Genomic DNA, 16,894 nt, shown 5'->3' on the forward strand with positions numbered 1-16,894 from the left:
TGGGCAGGGTGATATGGAGGGTCTGCTGTTGCCCATGCAGCAGACCCCCCCTCTCTTCGCAGCTGAAGGGTCCAAGGGAAAGACGGAGTCAATACAGCTTGGCTTCAGGTGCGCCGCAGGAGTTGCCGGTGTTGACTACAACGTCAAACCGCCTTAGGGACTCCGGCTCCGGATTTTCTGTCGGGGTTTACTCCCTTAGCCTTTCCCCTGAAGAGGTATGCCGCAAGGCAGCGGAGGTTTTTTGGAGTCAGAGTTTTCCTTCTCTGCTCCGTACATTTTTTTGAGGATCTCCCTACCTCTTCCCTCCAGAAAGGCGGGGACCGTGGTCATTCCCTTGAGAGAATACAGTACCAGCAAAGCACCCTTTTTTAGAGCTTTTTTTTTTCTTTCTTTCAAAATGGTAATACAACATACACAGAAGAGTCCTATTATTATTTCTAAAAGTCTTGTTTCAGGAAAGTTTTATTGTTAAAATATTCAAAAACTCTCTGTCATAGTGCTTAGAATATTGGTGTAGGTTCAGGTAGACAAGCCAGACAAGTTGATTCAGCTTTGATCCTACTTGTGGAAGTTCGCCAGCATTGCATCAGGGAAAAACGTGGTCGCCTCTCTGTTAAAAGTTTCCCTGACTACTTCCAACAATGGATATTAACCCAAATTCAGCTACAGGTTGTGAACACAACTAAACTGAAAGGAAAATAAGTTTAAAACAGCTAAAGCTCTTAAAACGTGAGAAGTCTCGGTCGAACTGTGTGAGGAGTGGAACTGTGGAATTTGACTCGAGGAGGCCACCGATATAAAAAAGAAAGAGCTAGGCTAAAGAATTGGAAGCACATAGTATGTACGTTTTTAAGCTCCTTTCTCCCCCCAAAAGTTTGTGTCAGTAGTCACTTGGAGCCCCGACAGGCTCTTCCTTAGGTGAGGAAGGTACTCCAGGACTACCAGCACTTCCAAAAGTTTTAGAGCAAGATGCCGGAGAGCAGTGGAATGAAGATGAAAGGGGCAAGCGCCGTCTGTGTAATTCATTCCCGTGTAGCTCGAGCGGGTAACCTGCGCGGCGTTGGGTGGCTGGGACGCAGGCGCGGGTCAACAAAGGTCAGGCGATTGTTTCAGGAGGAGAACCCCGCAGGGGCAGCGGCGGGCGGAGCCCAGGATTTGTGATGTAAAAAGCCGAGGGATCCCACTGGGAGAGACAGGGCAGCACGGCGAGACCCCAGGGGTGTGGGGCGGGGGATTCCAGTCCCCGCCTGGCGTCCCTGCCCCTCCCCCCGCCTCCATCACGTCCCTCCCCCCACCTCCCCGCTGGTTGGAAAGTTTCTAGAATCTCTTCCCAGCGGCCTTTGCGGTTCCAACATGGCGGAGCTGACGGTGGAGGTTCGCGGCTCCAACGGGGCTTTCTACAAGGTACCTTTTTGTCGCTTTGTCGGGTCTTCTGGCGTTTGGGGCAGGTTTGGGGGAGGGCTTGTGGTCCCGGAGAGTGAGGGTTGGGGCCGAAAAGGGAGGCCAGACCAAAGACCAAGGCCGCTGGGTTCCTTGCTTCTCCCCCCTCCACCCGCGGTTTAACGGTCCCGGGGGCCGGAGCCCCGTTATGTTTTGAAACAACACGTCGGACACCTCTTGCATTTTCATACTTATGAACCTTTTTGTGTGCTCGTGCGGTCCGTGACCGGCCGGTGAAGAGAAGCCGAGTCGCTCCGGGGCGGCGAGGAGCTCCCTGGGAGCAGGCCTTAGCGCCGCGAGGTGGGGTAGTCGTGAAAGGAGGTGGTGGGATTGTGTGGTCACAGCCGCTCTCCCGCCCCTCGGACGGTGCCGAGCGGGAGCGCCGCTGCCGACTGCTCCGACCCCTCCCCACCCCCTTGGGGGGCGCGTCGCGGAATCTTAGGAATTCACCTTCGTACTAGAGTTTTTGGCAAATAAACTTCAGTGTCTGAAGGGTACCTATTTGAGGGTTAGACTCGAAGAGAGAAAACTAGAAAATCTTGAAATGTGGCGGGTTGGTATCTTTGCGGTCTGGAAAATTGGGCAGCCCCAGACCCCCTCTATTACGGAAGAAAATGCGAGAGTTCCAGGCTTTATTTAAAGTACGACTTAAAATGTGAAATGGGTCAGGTAGACAGGTAGTCAGGTGACCAGTTTCTTTATATCAGTCACCCAGTGTTTTTGAAAAGGTTTTGAGTTCCCCCCCCCCCCCCCACGAGGGTTTTTTTTGTGTGTGTGTGCGCTTCCATCGGGAGGAAGAAGATTCGTTATGGTGGGGTCGGGGCTGTAAAACAGAAGAGGAATTTGAGAGTAGAGGAATCTAGCAGGGGCTTCCAGTGTAGGGGTGGGGTGTCACATAACTGAAAATGAAATCCTTATAGTTCTTCAGTTGTAATGGTCTCATCTGGTTCTCCCTTTCTCTCAAAGTATGCCAAGATGTTAACAAGATCAATACAAAATCTCCCCAGCTGTTGTCTGTCAATCAGTCTTACTAAGCCAGCATCTCAAATGTTTGAGAGTCCTGGCTATTTTTATGAAGAGGCCTTCTCCTAATACAGGAGTATTGTGCATATGCCGAATGTATTCTCACTACGTTTCATTTCAGTGCACCTTTTATCCCACGGGATTTTATTTTATTTGGTGGTCGAAATTTACTGTTTTCAGCTTTTTATTTCTTTCTAGTTTACTGGTTATCTATGTGGCTTTGGTTGACTGTCACATGGTAATAGCGTATTGGGAAATCATAGTTGGCTTCTAAAGGGTCTCAAGTTTTTTAGAACTTTTAAATTTTAGGTAGTCAACATAAAGTAAAAACACTTGATTGATGGGAAGGAGTCTTAATGTGTGACTAGTTGTATTAGCAGTCTGGGTTTAAAACGTGACATCCAAAGACCTAAGTAAAATTTAATAGATAATTCATTGACTTCTGTTCTTGTGGAAACCTAGTGGTTGCCTTCCCTGAATGAGTGCAGACCCAGTTGAGGCACAGTGGGCAAAGAATGGGCTTACCACACTTTTCCTATCAAGGGTAAATAAAGTTCATCATTTTTGCCTAACACCCCCTCACCCATGGAAAAGTTTCAAATTCTTATTTGGCTATACAGTTCTTGGGTAGTGGAGGCATGTGGTTGTTAGGGTTTTTCTTTGGGGGGGGGTTTCATATTGAAAAATAGAAAAGGATTATTTTGTCTTATTTCACAGCAGGTGCATGGTAGAGCATTTCTTTTTAGCTTAGTTTATGTTGATTGCTACACAAGATGGTCTTCATTTCCTTTTATTTATTGATTAGAGAGAGAGGGAGGAAGGGAGTGGAGAGAGAGAGAGACATCCATTTGTTGTTCCACTTATTTATGCATTCATTGGTTGATTTCTTGTATGTGTCCTGACAGGGAATAGAGTTCTCAATCTTGGCATACCCGTACCATGCTCTAACCAACTGAATTACCTGGCCAGGGCTTCATTTCTTTTTTTAGAAATAAAACTCACTTAAGATCATCATCATCATTGGAAGTTTTATGAAGACTTTAAATCTTATTTTGGTTTCCCAGTTTTTTTTCTTTTTTTTTTTTTTTTTAAGTCAAATGGCCCCATTTTGGAACTTTAAAGTACTATTGTTGATACCTAGCCACACTCTACAAATCTGCTTGATTGTACTTAGACTCTGATTCTTTTACTCAGTGCTGACTAACAAACTAAGGTGGTTCTTTGGCAAAGGTTGGGAAGGACCTCTAGCCACGTTTTTGTGTATTAAAATAATTGCGCTTGAACATTTGGAATTTTATGTCTTGCTGTAATCGACTTATACATGCACTTTGTAGAAACTGGTCTTCAGTACTCTGGAAGAGTGGGAATGGTGAAGTGGAAGAAGCCGTGGATTTGAAGTTAAACAAATGGCAATTTTAGGCCTGTACGATAGCTTATCATTATCTAGCAGTGGACCCTGGACAAACCTGCCTAGATCTGTTTTCTTTTGTGTAAAATGAAGAGTTTGAAAAAACTCATGGTCCCTAATATGTTTTTATCCCATGAAATTGCCCCCTTGGAAAAAATTGGCTTATCACACAAGTGATATTTTATTTTTAACTGTGAATTGAGATTAATTTGCAAATAGTAAAAGTTCACCTTTCTTGATACATAATTATATGAGCTTTGATAAATGCTCACAATGATGTAACTGCCACCAGCAGGATGAAGAGATACAGAACTGTTCCACCATCCCCCTATTTCCCTCATGCCCCTTTATAGTCACCATCTTTCCTTACCCCCAGTCAGACCCTAGGGTGTTTTCTTGTCCCCATAGTTCTGGATTTTTCAGGCTGTCCTTTGTGTAGAATCATATACCTTGTAGCATTTTGAGTCTGGCTTCTTTCATTTAGTCATTATTTTTTTTCTAATTTAGATAATATATGGTTAGTGAGGGAATTATGGAAACTATCAGAAATTGCCTTGAGGCATCAGCTAACATTTTGGTGTATTTTTTCTTTCACTTGTGTTTTCCAGTGTACAGGTGATTGATTTTCCTTCTCTTTTTCTCCTCTTCCCTCCATATGCACAGACACATGCTTGGCTCTAAATGTGATTGTCGGTGAAGAATTTCAGTCAAGGGATTAGAAGCCAATATCATGCCTAGAGGCAGTGCTCTATAGACATTGATTAAAGGTTTTCTTCTCATACTGAAACTTCATTCCACAAAGCAGTTGGAACCAGTGAGAAGCTGAAGATTTGACCAAAAATTAGGATAGTCTTTTTTTTTTTTTTTAACACATTTACACAAATAAGTTTTGTATCTTGCTTTTTATAACTTAACAGTGGATCTATAGTTAAAAGATAAAAACTTATGTTCCTGTTTGCAGCCTATAAAAATGGGGATTGGAAGGAACGGGAGATACATTGGTTAAGCACATGGTAGGGGGTGCCATTTTATATAAAAATTTGCTTTTATAGCCTTTTCTACATGGAGCGTGTCATTTTAGGGTTTATACTAATTGCCATTTAAAGTGCTTTTTTTTAATTTTAAAAGCTGTGAGATAGTATTTACAATCTATGATTGTTAGTGTATTGGTAAGAGTTGTGTAACCATTACCACAATCTTATTTTAGAACATTTCCATTGCCCCCCCCCAAAAAAAACCTTGTTCCCATAGTGTTTTTTAAATGATGTGTCTGATATTAAACTTTGTAATAATATGGCAACTTGCATAGCCATGGGCAAGATATAATTTTAAATATAAGTTGAAAGTCACTCAATTTCTGACTCATGTAGAGGAAAGTTTCCCTGGTGTTCCAGGAAATGGGTGATCTCTAAGATGGTTGAATGAACTATTAGGCCTTCTCTATAGAAGATAGAACTAATTACTTTGAGAGCTCTGTGATTTCTTCTTTGACTATGTAATTGACTACAAAACAATTTAAAGTATGGTATTTCCAAAATTTTCTTAGTAGCCTAGCTTAATTTAACATTAAAATGAAATTTGATAGTAAATTATGCAGGTTTATTATCACTAGTGATGATGGCCTGTGGAGTTATAGTAAAGGAGTTGTACTCCGAGAGTACTGACTTTAAAGTTAGTATAGTTTATTGTTGATTTTTTTGTGGAGATTAGTAGTTGAGGAAAAGGTGGTGGCTGTTTTAATAATATTGGGGACAGTGTTAAGTTAAAAACACCATACCGATATTTTAAAGATAACTTTTTAGTTTTACATGTTTTAAAATGTGATTATTATAAAAGTGTTAAAGTAGTAAGATTTAACTAAATGAAAAGGCCAATTAACTATTTTTGAAAATCAGTGTACTTTTCCTGTAGTTTTGTTTTTGTATTATAAGAACAACACAATTATGAAAAAAAATCTGAAAACAAATTAATAAAACAATCTTATTTACTGAGAGATACATTGTCAAGGCCTTGGCTTTATATACTTATAGAAGGTGTACCTTTTTCCATAAGTTTTACTTTTTTGTGCCAGTATATTTCCATCATCCCATTTGTGTGCCACCTTCTTTTCTGTGAGTGCCTGATATTTACTAGATATTTTATACCACTTATACTGTATTTCCTCCTGATTACCTTAAGATTACACTGTAGCTGAAGTAGATTTAACTCTAGAGCTTGCCTAGTTGAACATAGTATTAAAAGTTCTTTAAAGGAAATTTTAGGATAGTGAGCTTACGTTTTAGTTAGGAACACGGGGCGTTTGAATGGATGGTAACTTAAGAAGTGAGTTCCACAGTGTTAAGGATGTAGCAAACTAGGTGGGATTTTGTTGTTGTTTTGTTTTGTTTTTGTGGGAAGAGCAATATATCTTCCATGTGTGACCCCCAATTCTTGTACTGGCTGTTTGTAAGACCTTGATTTTTTTCGTTTGCAATATGAGATGGTTATCTTTTCACCCAATTTTCAAGTGGTGAATCTGCTAGGTTCTATTCACGTCTAGCTCTAACAACAGCGTTTTTTAAAAAATTAATTTATTTTTTATGTTCTATTACAGTTGTCTCAATTTTCCCTCCATTGCTCTCTCCTGTGTCCCCCCCCCCCCCCCAGTCAGTCACCACCCTGTTGTCCATGTTGATGGGTCATTTATACATATTCCTTGACTAGACCCTTGCCTTCTTTACACCTTTCTCCCCCTCTGCCCCCTCTTCCTTCCCTACAACAGCTATTTTTTATTGAGCATGCAGACTATCGATAGTGCAGATACTTGACAAGAATTTATCTCAGTTAGTCCCTTTAATCATAATGAGGGGAAGATAGTGTTACCATCAATTTGAGGAAGCTGAGGCTTATCTAGGCCCATTAAATTAATAGGAGCCTGATTCAAGATTCAGACTGATCTTTCAGACTTTAGAGAGCCTGATGTCTTTAATCATTATGCTGATTGAAGTACAAATATATGGCTTATCAAATTATTAATTACAAATTACTACTAATTAATACAATGGAAGTCAAGAGGACTGAATTGGGAGAATTCCTGGAGTAATGACTTGAGCCATATTGTCACTTTATAAAAATCTGCTCTTTACAATTTGGTAGCCACTAGCTATGGGACTGAAATATGCTAGTCTGAGTTGAGATGTGCTTTAATTTTAAAATCTATACTGGATTTAAGAGACTTAGTATGAAAGAAAGCATATATATCATAATTTTAAAATATTGATTACATGTTGAAATGTTTTGGACATAGTGGATTAAAAAATTATTAAGTTTTTGCTTGTTTGTACTTATTTTGGCTACTAGAAATTTTAAAACTAGATATATGGCTCAAATAATTTGTGCTGGATATAATTATCTGTGTATTTCTGTCATCCTCAGTTGTTAGCTTTATGTTGATTATGTAAAGTATTTGTGAAGTACTTGAAATAATTATTCATATATAGTATGAAACTTTTTCCTTATAATGTGGCACTTCTTGGAGGTAATCATGTTACATAGCATGTTTTTTTGAGGGTGCCAGAACTTTTTAAGAAAAGATTTATTTTTCAGTTACAGTTGATGTACAGTACAGTAGTCCCTCTCTATATAGCGGTTCACTTATTGCGGCCTCACTATATCGCGGGACTTTAAAAAATATATTTAATTATTTATCGTGGATTTTTTACTATACAGTATTGTGGGATTTTGTGGTACCGTATACGTACGTTGTTAAAGTTATGTAGGTTTGAGTGTATAATATGTTTAAGAACATAAGTAGTGTTTGTAAAAGTGTGGGAAAGATTAATAAGGGACTGGGAATGGTTTATAAGTGTGTGGGAAGGGTTTATAAAGCCTTAAAGTATATATAAATACTAAAATAAATGTAAGGTTCCTCCGCTGATTTTCAACTATCGCAGGGGGGTCTAGAACGTAATACCCATGATAAGTGAGGGAATACATACTGCATTACATTAGGTTCAGGTGTAGAACAGTGAGTAGACATTTATATGCCTTTTGAAATAATATATCTGATAAGTATAGTGCTCATGAGACCATACATAGTTATTACAGTATTATTGACCATATTCTCTATGCCACATAATAACAAAGGCTTTAGAAGATTCTTTGGCAGATGTTAAGCAAATAGTAATAAAACTGTTTGGATGGTTGTTAAATTTTCTAGGCCCAAATCTTCATTAAAAGGGTGTTCGTTCATCTGAACATATATATTTGTATATATGAGAATCCCTTTAATTTATTTGTTCTTACATTAAAGAGACCAAAAGCCATGGCAAAATTGAACCAACATTAAATCTGTGTTAAATATCAAGTATTTTAACTTGTCTCACACTCTATAGTCTCATCGCTTTTTGCTTAGCTTTTTGAGATCCCTGGAAATGGGACAGTTAAAAAGATATGGGGAGTGATGATGTATATTTATGTTGTATGGAAAAAGTGCTGGCTGATCTCAACTCTAAAAATTATATACACGCATATTATATGTATAATTTTACACGTGCATAGGTATATACAAACTTTATTGTAATTTTTTTCCTCTTGGCCTCCTTTCACCATTTCATTTCATTTCATTTCATTTCCTCTTTTCCCCATTTCATTTTAGGTAACACATTTATAGCCAAGTATATATCATACCTGATTTTCCTCCATATTCAGTAGAATGGTATATAGATACATATTCAGATACTAATGTAGGTTTTTCCATACTGCTCTATGAAATAAGATAATCTACATCTTAGCTATTTTCACTTGAAATGTAATTTTTTTTTAATGGTTATATAATGTTTCACAGTAAAAGTTACCTTGAAATCCAGCCATTCCCCATTTAATAGACACTCACTTGGTTCTCATTTTTTTGCCACTCCACAAAGCTGTTTCCCTTAGGTAGATTTCAAAGGGTGGGATAGCCTGGTGAGAGGGAACAATTTCCGCCCCAAAGGCTTAACACTTCCTTTTTTGTCCATTGATGAATGTCAACTCTTTTCTTTGTAGTGTGGCCAGAAATGGGTTTTATAATCTTTAATTTTTGCCTATCTGTTGGTTATAAAGGATTATCTCATTGAAACTGGTGAATTTTAGTATTTGTTGGCCACTTGGATTTACTTTTCCATAAGTTTCCTGTCGTTTGCCCACTTAACTATTGGGGTGTCCTCTATCATTTTGAGATTGCTTAAGAGTCATTTATTGCAGGATTGCCCCCTCCACCTCTATTATCTGTTGACTTTCTGGTATCCCTGACCATAGAGGTTTTATTTACTTATTCTATCTACTGAACTCTTTTTTCCCCCGTTAACCTCTTGAGTGCCAACGTTGCTGCAGTTTCTTCCTCCACCCCAACCCCCACTGGTTTGCTCACTCAGAAGCAGTAAGGCTTTATTTTCCCCAGCGCTGGAACTGTGAGCTGTGTGGTCTGGTTTGGTGCTTGGAGGACCCCCTACCCGCCACCCAGGTGTCCCTCTCTAATTTTTAAAACCACGCTTTCCACTGGCCTAACGCCGCTGCTGCCACCGCCACACCGCGTCCTCTCTGCCCCGGCTCTGCCCCTCCTACCTGTCTGGATGAATATTTCTTCTTTATTTCTTTGTTTGTTAGACTTCCATGCAGCTTTGTTTTCTGGAACTTCTGGTTGTCTCTAGTTTTGAGGTAGTTGTATTCCTTCTTAGTTGTGGAGGGAGACGCAGTGTTGTGTCTGTCTACGCCTCCATCTTGGCCGGAAGTCCTAATGGACATTTTCATTGCTTCACGGTATAGCGTTAGCATTTTGTTTATAAACTGTTTTTCATGTTGATATCTATTGATATATGTCTCTAGTGTGAATGCCGTTTGTGTTCTTTTTTTTTTTTTGTATGTTTATGAAGTTTTTTTTTTTTTTTCAAAAATATGCAGTATTTGGAATGCTTCTTGTTATCCATATTGCTATGTGTTCTGTCAAATTATAATAATAGGTTTATATTATACCATATATTATATTTCAATAGCCATATTGAAGGAAAGAATTTATTTTTTCTAAAATAGATGTTATAATAAAATAATTTTTTGCTAAGTTGTGTCAAAGAACATTGTTTACAAAAGAAGAGTGTATTTGTCGTGAAATTTTCAGCAAATTATTATGGAAATTTTTTATAGACATTTTTCATAAACTGTATTCCTCAGCAAAATAGCCTGACATTTCTCACATGAATTTTAGCAATTATGCATTGCTCTCAAAGGGTTAAGGAATCAGGGTTTCCAGTCCTGGTTGAGACAGTCTATGTTCACATTGTACATAAAATTTCTTAGATTTTCTTGTAGACTTCCATTAATTTATATTTACTACATCAAGACTTAATTTTGAATATAGGCAATTTTGTGTTAGTACCATATGTTAAGTAACCTTTGTTTTAAAACCTTTTTGTGGGGGGGTGTGGGGGAATTGGGTACTTGTTCTTTTTAGCTAAATCTTCCTCACATCTAGGATTGGGATGTAAGGAGGATGTCCAACTTCAAGAAAGCTGAGTCTCATTCAGGGTTGATTAGAAATTCCTGAGTACTGCTCCACAAAGTCTCTGGGGTGCCCTGGGAAGACCACGGAGTCCCTGAAGGGGGACAGTGTGACTTGCTTTTGGGCAAATGAAGAGACTTAGGAGTCTTTATTTTCCTTATTTTATTGCCCTGGGAGAGCCTGCTCTTTATGGTAACACCCCACTCTACCATAGGATCTTCAATAAGGAATTTTCCCTTTCTCTGTTAATAATGAGTTCTTTTTATGTCTGTTAGCTGTATACATAGTTCAGAAACAAAATTTTTATTGTAAATTATGTGACATAAAAACTCCAGGAATATTTACCAGATTTACCATGATATTTATGGAGGTTGAGAAGAGTAGCTTTAAGTACTTCTGGCACACTTTTTGAGTGCCTAGGAATACCTTAGTTTAAGATGCTTTAACTGTTTGCAGATTGAGGCTCATGTGTAAAATTGCTTAGGTTGTGATATCACCTGCATTTGGGAGCCCCTAAGTTAGTTTTCTCAACCTAATAGGGTTTCTCATCTGTATTATAAAACGAACACTTTTTCAATTTTTCAAGGATGGTGCATAGCCAGTTTGTTCTAGATGCATGGGAGAGAATTTAGTATAAACAATGAATGCTTTAATGACTGGATTGTATTCTTTTAGAACCCTGTTTAAGAACTGTTTGCTGTATTCAGTCTTCTCTTTTTAATCCTGTAAGTTGGATTACATGTATGTAGAGTGAAGTAGGACAAAAGATGTTTCTGACTGTTAGCATGTTGATTTGAGGTGTAAAAGTAAGCCAAAGGTGAAGATGTCTCTTGTTGGAAGTTGTGTTTGAAGTTCAGGAAATAGATTATTTTTTCCATATATTCCTTTGGTACGTTTGTGGAAGAACCGTACAATTTCATTGTATTGAAAATGACATCAGTTATAAACGGTACTAAGAGGAAATGTTGCCAATTAATCTTGAGTGCTGGTTTTATCTTTTCGAATTCTTGTATACTTACTGAAAGTTCATCTTTAAACACTCGCATATGTAAAATAGAAACTGTGGAGCATTTATATTTAAACCAATACAATTTAAATAGATTAAAACATCTTCACAGTCAGTTGATGGTGTTTCTTCTCACCTTCCTCAGTGCCATGGAGAGCACTGATGTTAACAAGCATACTTTAAAAGAGCTTTCCTCTATTATCTCCTGGATTTTCTTCCAACAATTTTCACCCAGTCTGCAAGTTTTGATGCTGGTTCTTTCTGGATTTTATCTGAAGGTGTCAGCAGAACAACGTTCTGATAAGAAGCCTCAATCTTTCCTAAAATGGTCCTGCATTGGTTTGCTGAATGAGATGTCTAGGTGTTGCAGTAAAGTGTCAAAGACTATTGCAAGCAAACTCGAACAGTAACATATTTACATCATGACTGCCATATGACTTATCAGCTATTTTAGGATGCCATCAGTTGTAAGAAGCATCCCAATTACAGAGATTTTAAATTGTTAGAATTGATGGGATGGGAAGGTAGACTGGGGTCGTAGAATGAATCAGTAAATAAACTGATAGTTGATCAAAGGGTAACAAGTGATAATCATTGTGACAGTTCTTGAAAAACAAAAACCTGAGGCAAATTTTACATAAATACGCTATTTTCCTTTCTTGTGAGTTATGTTTTGTAATCACATTTATTCACAGCAGTAAACTTTACCTGATGTAGTTGGGGAAAATGGAGACTTAACCCAGATAGGCCCTGTGGGATCTGATAGAGAATTAATTTAAATCAGCTTATTTTTGGACTACAGTATTTTATCACTTTTGCTTCAATGATTAAGCTATCAACTGTAATGTTTTAACACATTTGAGGAGGCATCAGAAATGTAGTATTTCACTCTCGTGCCAAATAAATGGCAAACTAAAATCTCTACATTTCACAACAGTGAAGAAAAACTGACAGTATCAAAGTTGAAGTGAATCTTAAATTATATAAGAATACTTGATCATTTGTGAGAGTGAGAACGTTTTGCTTGCTTAAGAGAATAAATGTGAACTAGAGATTTGATTCCTTGCTTTTACTACTTGAGATTGAGATTAAAAATCTACCCTTCATTTAGCAAGATTGTAGTGTTTCTTGCTCAGTCTATTGACACTAAGCAAACTCTTCTAAGAAGAATTTTGTAATCTATGAAAGGTACAGTTTTAGGGTATAAATCATGGGCTTTTTACTCTAAACCTTTGAGGATTCATGCTGTCTGGTTTCCGGTAGTAGTTTGCTGAGTATTAGGTTTTTAAGTTTCTGTTTCCCTTTTATAAGGAATGTAAATTTAGAGTTGTTATGAATTGCAATAGTAGGAAGTCATTAGTGGATTTTTTAAAACTAAAGTAATAAGTGAATTTGAAATGATAGTTAACTTTGCAGTCAAAGGAATTTTTGTAGACTAGGATGATATGTTCTTCATGAATTTAGTGGGAATGAGTTCAGAGGGATTTGTGTATCTCTAGATTTCTAAGACATAGCTCAAGCAAAGTCTGATGAACTGGTCAGTACTTTAAACATTAAAATGTTATTTTTAACTTGAGTTTATGTTTTGGACAATGTAGCTGCCTTTCCAGTTGTGAACTAGATTTTGATGTTTTGTTCTGGAACTTTGCCTTAAATAGGTTTCTTAGGAACGGTGCCATAGTTCTTCACGTTAGTAGTGCTACCAGACTTAGCCTTTTGAAGTTTAAAACTATGAATTAGCAAAAGCATTTTATCATCTGATTGATAATGATGTAATGAAAAGACATCCAGACAGAAGATGAGTACTTACAAACTTTGAGGCTGTGTAGATGTGTATTGTTTCAGCTTCCTTTCTTTAATATAAGGGATCTGGAAGGTCTGTAAAAGAAATTGTGTTCATCTTTAGAGTCATTAGCCATGGTCCATAATTCATTTCTTCTTACTTTTGACTCAATCTTTGAGTTTCTGAAATATACTCAGACCATGTTGCTTTCTGTTTTAACCAGTAGGATTTTCTTCCCCATGACTACTCCTATTAAGTTGAAACACCTGTTTTTCAGCTATAGTGTTCTGTAACTTCAAAAATGTATCCTTATATTAAGCAGATAACCTTGTGCTCCTTGTTCTTTCCACAGGCCATTTAAGCTCCCACTTCAAAATTGCCATACACCTTATGCAAATGTTTAAAAAATGAAGTTGATTTTTATTTTATGATAGGGATGGATCTACAAGATATAAAGTGGGAGGAGAAAAGCAAAATTCAAAAATTGTAGTAAATGTGTAGCTCTTTAAATAAGGTTTATATATTAAAATGACAACTTATTTTTTTGAGGCTCGCCCATTCACATGGTTCACACAGTTATCAACTTTAGTTTGTTCTTAGTAACTCACCTGAAGCTATTATAAATTGGGAATTTGATTCTTGTTTGTAGTTTCACCCTGTTTTCTTTGTGTGTTTTATTGTTTGCTTCTCATATTTTAGCTTTTAGGTATTATAAGTTTACCAAACTTTTTGTTTGTGGCTTTGGGTTTTCCCTCTTTTTTTTTTTTTTTTTTTTTTTGTTACAGAAGCCCTCCTTAGTCCAAGACTATAAATAATTTACTTGTGCTTTCTCCTTTAATCTTTATTGATTTTTAAAACGTTTGACTCTTCCATTTGTTAATTTTTGGTAAAGGAATCTATTTTCTTTTTCTTCAATTATTACCTAAGTGTCCCAATATTATTTAAAAATAATCCATTCATTCCTCGATATTTGTAATTTCCTAAATGACTTAGACCTATTTCGGAAATCTGTTTGTGTCTTTTTTTTGTCTTGATTATTGTAGCTTTAAAATAAACTTTGATATTTGGGTAGTGGTAGTGTACTCTAGTTACCCCTACCCCCATTTAAAAAGTTTCCTTTTAAAATCTCTCATTTGTTTTTAAGATATATTTGGGTGTAATTTTATTAAGAGATAACCATCTGAATCATATACTCCTCTTAATATTGTAACGGGATCCAATTTAGGTACATATTGAAAATTTTACACTAGCAAGATCCCCTAAGAATGTGATGTGGCTTACATTTTCCTATACTAGTTATATTTATTTATTAGTCAAGTTACAAAGATTTCTTCACATAGATTCTGCATTTTTTTGTTGTTAAGGGCATTTCTAGGGTTTTATTTTTTTAATGCTGTTGCTAGAGTATTTTTTGTCTTTATTTTCCAGCTGCCTATTGCTTTTATATAAAAAGCTGATTATTGGTTAACTTGCCACCTTACTGAATCTTTGAGTTTTTAAGATTTTTTATTTTAGGCTAGATTGCAGTTGAAAAATTATTTCTTAAACTGGTGCTTCCACTGCTTAGGGATTTTTACTATTCCCATTTAAACACAATTTATGTTTTTTTCTGGATTTTTCTATATGCTTCTCTGTTTATTTCTTCTGGGAGAACATTCTAAGATTTTTTGATGATACTTAAGATGTGTTACACTGTCTTGTTACTTACTGATGATAATTTTAAATTATAGTTAAGAATTTAAAATGTAGACATTTTGGACTGTGTGAATGAACAAATTAAGGGACCATTTTATAAGGATGCCTTGGAATCTTCCATGTTTGCAATGTATGGTAAGATGAAAAGGAAATGTGAAGTTTTGTTCTGAAAAAGATGGCTCCTGGGCCTGATGAGTGTGAATAGGAAGAGAGACAATATTTTCCCAAAGGCTGGAGTAACATGAGGAAGACAAAAGTTATGGAGCCCCCTCTCTGCCGTGTTCAGACATGGCCATTGTTTTCTGGTGACACTTGACTCAGAGATTTTGGCTAAGATCCAGCCCTGCCATTTTGGGTCTGTTGACTATAAAGGGACCCATTACTATTCTGGTGACTTGGAGATTATGTACAAAAATGTCTTGAAAAGTATTGACTTTGTTGTGCATTAATGGACACAATTTAATAGAGATCAGGCCACTAAAGTACCCTTATTCTTAGCAGCTAGGGTTTGGGGATTGGAACATATTTCCAAACTTTACGACAGTCCAGATGTAATTTAAGGACTGATTGTCAAGTTCTTAACCCATTTAATCTTATGCCTTAAGTATATTGGCAATAAGAGTAGGTGTCCAGAGCTGTATTTTGTTTTTCCTTAAAGTTTGTGAAAAATGTGCATCCCCAGAAAACTGATGTACTAGAAGTAAATGGGATGGATGGGGTGGGAAGAGGTATAAGCTCTGATTTTTAGATAGGAAAAAAAAAAGATTTTATTATATAATGAAGAGTAGAATTTTTCAGTGACTTCGAGCTTTGGTTTGAACTAATCCACTGTATAATTATAGAGAAATTATAAGGATTGACATAACGAACATTCCAAATTCTGTTAAAGTTGAAAGTATGACCTTTGATGGCAAGATATGTTCTACTCTGATATTCATGAACTTGAGAATTCTCAGTTTCTGAAATAATATTTAAAAATGGAAAGGGTATAATACAGGTAGATGTGCTGGTAATGTAACTATGGAAGTACTGACCAAAAATGATTGCTGAAAGTAGATGCGTGGAGAACTACTAGAAACAGAAATTGACCAGGAAGCCATTATTATAGTATAGTCAGATAATCAGACCTTGTATAGAATGGGAATTCTTTTTTTTTTTTTTTTTTTTTTTTTAAATTTTTTTATTTTGGTTTTTCAATTACAATTGTCCCCTTTTCCCCCAATTTCTCTCCCCCACCCAACCCACCCCCTCTCCCACAATCATATCCCTCCCCGTTGTCCATGTCCATGAGTCTTTCATACAGGCTCTTTAATTAAACCCTTCCCTTACTTATCCCCCTTCTCTCCCTCTCCCCTAGAATGGGAATTCTTAATTTTTAGCTTTGGGAGGAGAAAGAGGAATAAAAAAATATGTCCAGGATTGCAAGACAGAAACTACTATAGCACTGTGGAAGGTACAGTAAGTCCTCACTTAACATCATCAATAAGTTCTTGGAAACTGCAACTTTAAGCAAACCAGTTTTACTTTAGACTAATTGATATATAAACGAGAGTTAAGTTCCTAAATATATTTCTGATCACAAAAATGTCAAATGATTTCTAAATAAAGATACCAAACATCTAATATTAAACTTTGAAATAAATGTAAGCTATACAGATATTTAAGAAAGATTAATAAAAACAAAATGATTTTCTAACCTGTTTCTTCAGTTCAGGATTGGGGTTGGGCTGGAGGACTGCGGTCTATCCTGGCAGCTCGTGGAGCAAGGCAGGAACCAGCCCTGGACAGGATGCCCTTCCATCATCACAGAACACACTCATACCTGCACTGGCTCAGAATGGGACAATTTAGACATGCCAGTTCACTTCTCATGCACATCTTCAGGATGTGGGAGGAACTGGAGTACCTAGAGAAAACCTACACAGATAGGGGGGTAACATGCCAACTCCACACAGGAGTGGCCCTGGACAGGAATCAATTTTCCCCCCTCCTCAATGTTAAAATAAAACATTCCTATTCAAGGAG

The 16,894-nt window shown here is 37.1% G+C and overlaps 1 protein-coding gene across 5 annotated transcripts in view; it reads left to right on the forward strand.

Annotated features, from left to right (window-relative positions):
- Positions 1–1,321: 1,321 nt before the first annotated feature.
- The window catches only part of FXR1 (FMR1 autosomal homolog 1), a 55,195-nt gene continuing 39,622 nt past the window's right edge, over positions 1,322–16,894 (forward strand). For all 5 annotated transcript variants that reach the window (XM_090274301.1, XM_090274310.1, XM_090274320.1 and 2 more), the window contains exon 1: positions 1,322–1,404. In XM_090274301.1, the coding sequence (XP_090130427.1) occupies positions 1,354–1,404 (51 nt within the window). In that variant the 5' untranslated portion in view covers positions 1,322–1,353. The remainder of the gene's footprint in view (positions 1,405–16,894) is intronic.

Source organism: Furipterus horrens, unplaced genomic scaffold (genome assembly GCF_987537825.1).
Source record: "Furipterus horrens unplaced genomic scaffold, mFurHor1.1.pri manual_scaffold_1, whole genome shotgun sequence".
NCBI lineage: Eukaryota > Metazoa > Chordata > Mammalia > Chiroptera > Furipteridae > Furipterus > Furipterus horrens.